This window comes from Exserohilum turcica (genome assembly GCF_000359705.1).
Source record: "Exserohilum turcica Et28A unplaced genomic scaffold SETTUscaffold_22, whole genome shotgun sequence".
Taxonomy (NCBI): domain Eukaryota; kingdom Fungi; phylum Ascomycota; class Dothideomycetes; order Pleosporales; family Pleosporaceae; genus Exserohilum; species Exserohilum turcicum.
Window position 1 is genome coordinate 19,731 of NW_007360048.1, and position 9,936 is coordinate 29,666.

Below are 9,936 nucleotides of genomic sequence, written 5' to 3' on the forward strand. Positions count from 1 at the left end.
GAGTCTTCATCTCAAGTTTTAGTGAGTAACTCTCTCGTTTCGACTTAGTGCCCAGCGAGTAGCAGCTGTCTTGGCGTTTCGACTTGGTGCTTCTACAGAGGTAACCAGTCTCTGTATCAGCGTTTGGATTTGGTGCCACAGTAGGCGAAGACTGTCTCGGCGTTTCGACTTATTTTGCTATTACAGACCAGAAAACTGTTATAGCGTTTTTGAATTTTGTGCCATAGTAGGCAAAGACTGTCCTGGCGGTTGGATATGGTGCCATAGCGGGATCAGGCTGTCTCGGCGTTTAGATATAGGATTTTTGATTTTTGTTGTTTTATTTGGTGTTTTTAATTGTTTTTAGTTTCGTTTAGTAGTCTCCCTATTAGTCATTAGGGCGGTCTGTGCGTTCTTGAAGATTTTCGCATTTCGAACACGTCGCAAGAATACCGACAATACCCCCTCTAGCACCTCAACGAGAGGGCTGCACACATTAGAGGTGGCGTAAATCGGTTTCTTGCGACGTGTTACCCCTATATCTGATAGAAAATTGACGAGTTTTGATAAAAGATTTCTGCTTAAAAGTTGGTGTGTGTGACGGGAAGACTGTAGCTGAGCATTTAAGACGATAAATAAAACCCCTTTTGGGCAGCATGGCAAGCCATGGGATTTTAGCTTTTGTGGCGCACTACTATGCACAAGAAAATTGACTGGCAACGTAATAGCTAGTTTCCGCCGCAAGCCACCTTAGCTGCCATGTGAGAATAGCATCAATATGTGTTGGAAAGATGATCGCGTTTATGTATTGCGCAACAAAGACGTCAAAGGCTCTAATAGGTGCGCGCACTCGGTGCAAACGAAAGGAAAAATGGAGGCTTGCAAACTTGAATTGCTTTTGAAGTTTGCAATGTACGATGTGCAACGCCAACCAGAATTCTCATCTAGGAAACCCCGTCATCTTGGAAGCGGAAACTCATTATGGAATAGGGTAAGTGAAGATTTATGGACAAATGCCACGGTGGCGTGGCTGAATGGCTGAGACGTCAGTTTGGGTCAGTTCCAGTCCTCAGCCGTTGCGATGTCCATCAGGTGTCGTGCCTTCGTCCCAACGCTAAAACTCAGAATAGCGAATGATAGCTTAGCTCCGGAAAACTAGTTGGGTGGTTGACGAATAAAAGTGTCGTAAAAGATGTAGCGTCGCGGAGAAGCTCGATACAGGGCTTCTCTAGATTGAATCGTACCATACACTCCGCGGGAACTAGTGGGACAGAAGGCAGTGGCACCCCCTCCTTTGAAACATGAGATTGTTCTTTCTATGTCTAACATGATACACTGTATTGCATTGTGATAGAAAGCTCATCACAGCTTGAACTATATCTCCAGACTGGTTATGTATAGTAGTTCAATTACCCATTTCATGACAGAGGTTGATTATAAGGAAAGATCAATGACAGCTGGCTCTAAGAGACTTTACTAGTATTTATCCAATACATACTAAGGTCTTAGGAATCTCCATCTTGGGTTAGTCGCGCCAGAACGGCCAGTACACCTACAGCCAGAGCAGCTGGGATGCCAGCTAAAGATGCACCCCTTTTCACCGCTGTCACGAGCTGTAGCAATGGTTATAGTAAGGCTGGGCACAGACTACTGCCATTTCTCTAATGAGGGGGTGGGGGCATGGTGCGGCGCCTCACCAATGGCGCAACAGAAGTTTGGCACCGGAAAGCCCTTCGGAACCTACCGGGCGCCACAGAACCTCAATAGCGACGCCATCCGTGACGATCTTCGCTTCCAACGGACGTGGCTGCAGGTGCTTGGATTGCGCGTTCTCAGCTGCGGGCGGACCCATGATCTGTGCCGTGGTGGGCTTTTCAAAAACAAAAAATGAGCATCGGAGGAAGCGCGGCTCGCTGGGAGAGACGGGCTTGTGGAGGCGGCCGTTGTTCACTACTGATCGTTGGATCGGTGGCTACAAAGTTATACGATCCCTCAAGGTCGGAGCGGTACCAGCGATGCTATCTTCCTCCCGGACCACACCTGAATACGTCCTCACAGAAGGGTAGTAACGCAAGCACTGTGACCCTTTTTTTCTGCACCCAAATTCGTCTTCAGCGGGATGGAAGATGGAAATTTGGAACAATGGCTGAAGTGTCGAGTTCTTGAGATAGCTTTAAAGAAATTTCTCCTAATGGATCCGACACAAGGTTGACTGTGGGATTGGGATTGATGTGCACCTAAAGAACGCTGCACAGGACGGCCTATCGTCGACAGGATATGGTGCACTGTAGCTATCAGCCGAACTAAACTCAAACCCAGAATCAAAAAGAAAACGAATAGCTCCCTCACGAGACAACTATGATCAAGATAACAACCGCTTCAAGTTGTCAGCTAAAAGAGAACATAGCTCATGCACGTCGTCGGACAATTCCTCAACACTGATACGAACAAAGTTCACGCCAGGTATATTAAGACTGTCTTGCCATATTTGAACCATTGAGCCCACTCCGGCCTGCCGTCTTGTCTAGACTGACCCTGAACATAGCTGCTTTCATCTGTGCCTGAAATTCCGCTCGCATATCAATTTCTGTCTAATCTCATCGTCTTCCGTGGCGATTCCTCCCTTTTGACCTGTGCTATTTTTGATCCGTGTCCAAATGAGCCAGCACTGAAAAATCGTGATCACTTAGTGAATTTGGTTACGCTCCTGTTTGTTTGATGCATGATTGGAACTTGTCAACGCAGCAGCTTTCACAACATAATGATTTTACGATACAGCAGATTCTACAACGCAGAATATTTTACAGCATAGTAGACTCTACAACGCACCGCCTTTCATAACGAAGTAGCGTACATGGGGAGCAGGCTTATTAAGCACAAGGCTCGCCAACGACCCTCTGCACCAGCACGATAGAAAGGCTGCATATGCGCAATTTGTGGTATTTCTCTTCACTCTGCAGCTCGATTCTGCTGTAAGACAATTTCAAAGCTCTCTTCAATTCAATTCTTCATTACACATCACTGCCCTTTCGGATATCTCCAAAGAATCCATCACCATGTCCTTCACCATCAACACCAAGCGCGCCGTCTGGTATCGCATGGAATTGAAACTTCATGCAAGTTCACTCTGGATAGCTTCTATTAATGACGGTTTGATGCTACCGAACCTTGACAATCATGTGCTTGAGGGCTGCGTTAGCCTAAGAAACCCCTTTTCCCTGCTTCAGTCTTCAGTACCAACTTGAAGATTATCAGAACTAGTCTCGAGAGATGTCTTGCTCTGGGCGATTCAAATGGCACGATCTTTCTCTAATGCCTTAATTGAGCAATTGCGCCGACAGGCCAGGCTCATCTCGTTGGTTCCACATGCTGAGAACGGCTTGCAGCGTCTTTCCCAGACCCCTTCCATCACCGACCAAGGTGCCACGAAAGATAGATCGACACGCAAAGTCAATCTGAGCTGCGCCCTTGAGTTGGTAATAGTGCGGGACTACGGTCATGTGGGGCGGTTTTTCCATCGGTTTCACGGCATGTAGAGCCTCCTGGCACGTGTTAGAAGATGCATTACAATGTAAAATATTCGCTTACGGTTATTTCCGTCTATTTCTCTTTAAAGCACTAGTAAGTTGTGTAAACAGATCTATCTAGTAGCTAGGTAAGATCGCTTGATTGTTACTCTTCGTCATCTGACTAAACATCGCTGCCTTCTGTTATGTCTTCTTGAAGTTGCAGTCCTAGATTCAACCTAGCACTGGCAATTTAATCTTTCTCTTGACTGTATTTGCCCTTGTAGAAGTTTTCTTCTTCATCTTTGGTACCTATGAGGCCAACGCCAGGGCGAATGTGTGACTCGATCTCTTCTAGCGTCTTTTCAAACTCGATACGCCCTGACCTGTAATCGCAGATTTTGATGTCGCACATAGAAAGAATGGCTTTGTCAGTGGAATTGAGCTTCCGTTCTTTGGCGGACGACATGGCGGGACTGGTGCGTGCGATGACCAACGAAGAAGAAGCGAAGAGTTAGTAGGAGTTGTAAGAGAAGTGGGAGATCAGTGGGGCTTGCAACAGCAGAAGTGAGAGAATTGCACGATAATGAAATGTGGGATTTTCCATTCGCGAGCGAGGTAAGTGGCGGTAAGCGAGGGCTAGGCAGCAAAGACGAAGTGAAGGTGAAGGTGAAGGTGGTAGAAGCACAGGTCACCTACTCAACACCCAGCAACCTTCACCACGCGACACCCTAAACTATCGCAAAAATGTTTTCAAAAAGAGCATTTAAAGGGTCTTGACAGTATTAAAGGGGAAGAGTTCGAGGAGCTTAGAAGTGCAACCAATCGAAGCCGAAAAGGGCGTTAGAGATCTTCATGCGCACCAAGGGAAAGCAGGCGAGCAGAGCACACCAAGCAAACTGAAAAAGAACGCAAAAGAATAAGAGAGGGTAAAGTAAAAGCAGTCAAAGACAACGCAACGATCACAAGGTTATCCCTGGACTGGCAGAAATGCCCAAGGCTTGGCAATTTCTCTTCTCCTTTGCCAGTTAAGGATATTCCACTAAACCGCGATCCGAATACTAGACTATCTCTCTGACGCCTCTACAAGCATATCAAGCTTAGAGATTCTTGGTTTAGGTCAATTTTCACTTTATCTTGACTTAAGCTTCAACTATTTCTATCTTACTTATACTTCATGTTAGGCATTTTCTACCTATTTACAAAGGTGCTTCTACGCTTAGTCAACTAATTCAAGCTATCGATAACTCTCGCTAAGGCTACTATTCACGTCCCTCACATAGTTACCCTGGACAGCTACGTGGCTGGCGTGATTCGTGCCCCTATTTTTAAGATTTAACCCCCGCAGAAGTACTGGAAATAACCAAGTTTGCGTTCTACGTTGCAAAATTTACTGCATCTCTTAGTGTGATATTTATTTTGAAAGCCTAGAACACGTTTTGCATACGCTAAAGTATCCTGTACCTACATTTGTAAACTTTCAATAGCAATAGGAAGAAACTATAACGTTTAAGACCCTACTTGTAATTTGCTAGTATGAAGCTGTGTAGATGCAAAGCAATTCGGTACTTAAGCAGGGGATAAGTCTCAAAAAGAGGGGGACAAATCACGCCAGCCTTTACGAGATACTCTACTCAAACCTTATCCAAGGCTAGGCGCACAGACATTGTAATAGATTCTCGGCGCCTCGCGTGTCTACTACTGCCGATCTCCACATCCCGAACTACTCAGTCTTCGGGTATAGCTAACGCAAAAGTGATAGCGCCTGGTAGGTATAAGTGTCTAGGAGTAGACTGTGAGAACAAGACCAGCGATTTGCACTGCCCTAATTGCCTCAAGTCAAGCGTTCATGACAGTTTCTTCTGCTCGCAAGACTGTTTCCAGGCCTTTTCATTTACTAGGTTCGTTCGGCCCGTCGATTCACCTTCCCCACAACGAGCCATCCCTGAGTCCATCAAGGGCCCAGATTGATGTGAGACATGCATTCCAGGGGCTAAACAGTACTTGAATCGCTCCAAAGTCGGCTTTCTCGATTCTGAAAGCCGAGAGACAATAGGCAAGGTGTGCAGGCTGGCACACGAGGTCCTGGAAGTAACCGTCTCAGCGCTCCAGCTAAGCACCCGGCGGGCTACCTCGATGAAATTTGCTTCCAGGCCTGCGTCGAGCGAAAAATAAGCTTGTCTCCTCCGTGGTGCCTCGGATACTTACTTATGCTGATAGTGTAGGTTCAAGGTGGAGAAGCGGCCGACGCTTCAAGCTCCACAGTACCGTGCGTTACACCTTTGTGGGATGTGCATGTACACCAATAGAAAAATTATTAACACCATTCGTTCGTCGCTTGGGAGATAAATGCCTAACGACCTGATATCAACAGCTGTTGTGTAGCTGTCGTACTAGACATCGCGAATTATTGATAGCGTTGAACATCACAGAGCTTAATTTGAACCACGTGAAGATGGTAGTAGCAATTGCGATGATACATTCCTATCTGCGTCATCCATGTGGCATGATTTCCTTTGCATGATTTCCGTAGCCTTTCGGCGACCGTATTCAGTAGTGTGCCTACTATATTTGCAGTCACGCCTTTCTTTCCCGAGTAAGTGTAGAACTTAATTTAGTGTTTTCGATTGTTCACTCACTGACTAGTAGTTGCAGCAATGCCAGCCATCACTTTGTTGATGACAGCCCTTAGAGAAGCAGGCACCTTGGCAGTTACTCTGCGTAGGGTACGAGTTAGATTCGCAAACGTTTTGTCTTTTTTCATGCGGCATTCCAGCGACGAAGACCGTCGCGTAAGCGGCTAGGAAGATAATCGACACTGAAAAGCTCTTCATGCTGCAATCTACTTAGCGTACGGCTGGCGTCTAAGCTTTATGCACTTACACTGTTGATTATTGTTTCTTATCGAATTTAGAGTGGTATAAAATGTGTCTTGTAAGATACCTGTGTACTATCTGTAAGATCTTGATATTTATATATCTTCTATTGTATCGACTACACGACACCACCAACTTCGAGTTGTCTAGAAGCCGCTAGGAAAGCACGCTATCTAGGAGAACCGACCACGAGGAATCGACTAACAGCACTTTCAACACCTGCAGCTAAGGCGCTAGCGCGCAGTAGGGAGAAGAAAGAGGCCTTCCTTCGTTATCTCACGCCTGTGAGAATTTTCTCACAGAGCTTAGGCTCTAATGCCAAGACTAGAGGGGCTAATAGGAACGTAGGAGCTTATTGAAGCTTAAATTTAGCAAGAAACAGAAATATATCAAAATAATAAAAATAACAAAAAAAGACTAGCCTTAAAGGACCTTAGAGGCACAAGCAAACGACTAATGGATAATAATCCAGAAATTAAGATAGCTAAGGAGGCCTCTACGCCTTGCCCTAACAGGCAACCAGAAGAACCGCCTAGGCCTACCTATACTAGGACAAGGAGTAATTTTTCTCCATTTATTGGAGCAGTGCCAAGATACCCTACAGTAGGGAAAACACCAAAGGCAACCTCTATTAAGGAGGCCTTAGAGATTGCTAGAAACCTAGTAATCTAAGCAGCTAACCTAGCTAAAAACAACCCTACTAGGCAAACTAGTTTACTAGACCTTGTAGAAGTCTTTAGAGACTTTACAGAGAATGGCAGAGTAAACAAGAAAAACTCTACAATTCTAGAAGACTAAATCTCCTCTCTATCTAACGTCTCTAAAGAACTAAGAGAGAAAGTTAGACGCCTTAAAAAACCAAATACCCCGCCCACCTAACCTTAAGCTTAGCCCCCTAGCTCCTACGCAATAGTAGCAGCTAGTAATTAAGAACAACCTTAGACATATATCTAAAAAAAAAACTAAAAACACACAAAAAAAACACCTAAAAAGACAACTAAAAAAAGACTACTAGCCTATTAGATTGCTAAATCGTTCTAGTTAGCGATATACCTACTGTATTTGACGCCCTAAAAATTGGAAACGCCTTCAACAAAGCCTTTACAATAAAGGGAGAGGTACAATCCCTAGTAGTAGCCTTAGTAACACCTTTAGCAAAAGGCAATAAAATAGTTACTACCACCCTAGCTTTTTTAGCAAAATACCTTCTAGAAAACCAAGAGATCTAGAAGGATATCACAGAGTTCAAAGCAGCCCAACCAATCACCCCTTGGTTCAAAGTAGTTATCCATAAACTACCAACAAACCATAGCCTAGAGGTCCTAAAGGAGGAAATCGAAATCTTCAATAAAGGCCTAAAGGTAGTAGGCAACCCCTTCTAGCTAACACTAGAATCTAGAAGAGGAAACCAAAACTTTAGATCCGCCTGCGTAGCTTTTGCTACAGAACAAGAAGCCCAAAGAGCTATTAGAGGAAAGCTCTATATTCTAGGGCAGAGCCTTAGAGCAGAGAAACTAAGAGTTATTAATAACTCTAAATAGTGCTCTAAATGCCAAGGTTTTGGGCACCTAGAGGCTAAATGCTCTAAAGTAGCCTGCTAGATCTGCAGCGAAGCCCACCACACTAGCCTCTACAAGTGTAATTCTTGTTTAAGCAAAGGCAAGCCTTGCGTTTACACTATCTTTAAGTGTGTAAATTGTAGCAAGCCCTACGCAGCTAACAGCTAAAACTACAAAATCCTACAAGCTAGGACATCTAGGACTACTACCTCTTCTAACTAGAATGTTAAAAGTCCTACAAATAAATGTTAATAGAAGTAGCCTTGCTACAGAGAGCGCTCTAAATCTAGCTATTCAAGTAAACGCCAAGATTATCGCTATTCAGGAACCCTGGCTACTAAAGGGACATACCTACGAGAATATTAGATCAATCGCCCACCAAGACTTTACTCAAATACTCCCTACTTATAAGGGGTTAAGGCCAAGAACGCTCTTTTATATCAGAAAAGACATAGATGTAGAGGTTAACCTATATATTAGCAACAACAACGATTTACAAGCTATTACAATACTCTCCTCTTTAACTAGGATCTATATATATAACATTTATAACGAAAAAAGCCTAAAAGAAAGGCTTAACAAGACAACAATCCAAAGGCGCCTACTTAAAGAGACTCTAGAACCCTCCTCAATTATACTAGGGGACTTTAACACCTACTACCCTAGATGGAGCCTACAGGATAAAAACCCAAACCAAGAAGCAGAGGATCTTGTAGAGTGGGTAGACAACCAAAACCTTTCTCTACTAAATACTCTAGGGACTGGCACCTTTTTTCGAGTAAATATGCGGCAAGAAAGCGTACTAGATCTTACTTTTGCAACCAATAATATAGCTGCCAAAATCCAGGACTAGCAAACTATACCAAGAGTTGGATTAGACCACCACGCAATCCTTTTTAGTATTGAAAGCCTAGGCTAGCTACCTAGCCAGCTAAAGAGATTTAATATTAAAAAGACTAACTAGGACATCTTCAATAATACACTTAATAAAGAAGTCAACAACCGACAGCTAGAGGCACAACTACTAGACCTACCCCACACCTCTAGCTATCTATCAAGAAAGATCCTATTAGGTCAGGATAACTCCCTAGTAGAGAAACTAGAGAAACTAGGAGAAGATATTACAACAGTAGTACAAACAGCTCTAAAAGAATCCACCCACTAGTTAGCCAGAAACTAAAGCTAAAACCTTGGTGGACTAGTGAGCTAGTGTTAAGAGTATAGATCAAGTGGAAGTAATATAAGACTTCTGGTATTGATCTTCTTGTTGGTTGGTTTTCGCAGATAGAGTGACAGGGTGCAAACGAGGACAGTAACGTGCAAGTAGAATAACTCTCTGTATTGTACTTGTACTCAAAACTTAAGTTGAACACATCGAGCCATAAGGGCTCAATGCCTAGTGCTATATACTAAAGCTTCATGCAATATGCTCAGTTGCTCAGTACTGCCAAGAGGTACTGATCACTGAGCAGGTCACGTGACTGCGGCACGGCTGCGAAGGATTGCGGCGTAGTGCATCCTTCGGATCCTCGAAACTGATCACTAGTGAGCAGTTTCCTCTTGTTACTGGTCACGGATCGTAACAGCTAGATAAACTAAAGTCAGATCAAAACAGACGCATCAAACCTAGCCCTAGGAGGCTGTGCCAGCATACTTATCAACGACAAATGGCACCCAGTAGCATACTACTCAAGGAAGTTCTCAGGACCAGAAGAACGATACGATGTACACGACAAGGAATTACTAGCTATTGTAGCATGTCTACGACACTGGAGAGTATACGCAGAAAGCTGCTCGGAACTCACAGTCTACACGGACCACAAAAATCTAGTACGCTTCACAACGACGAAGATACTCAACAGAAGACAGACTAGATGGGCCGAACAACTAGGACGATACAGTTCAAGATCGTCTATACACCAGGAAAAGAAAACGGAAGAGCTGACGCTCTTAGCCGACACACGACATCGCAGGGACCAAACGATAATTGACAGACCTATACTCAAGATCAATAAA

The 9,936-nt window shown here is 44.2% G+C and overlaps 1 protein-coding gene across 1 annotated transcript; it reads right to left on the reverse strand.

The window, feature by feature from the left end:
- Positions 1 to 3,296: 3,296 nt before the first annotated feature.
- SETTUDRAFT_28691 (uncharacterized protein) lies at positions 3,297 to 3,954 on the reverse strand (the record flags this gene model as incomplete). Its single annotated transcript, XM_008028068.1, has 2 exons — positions 3,297 to 3,521; positions 3,811 to 3,954. 2 exons carry the CDS (start codon positions 3,952 to 3,954, stop codon positions 3,297 to 3,299), a joined length of 369 nt encoding a protein of 122 aa, XP_008026259.1.
- Between the last annotated feature and the right edge of the window lie 5,982 nt (positions 3,955 to 9,936).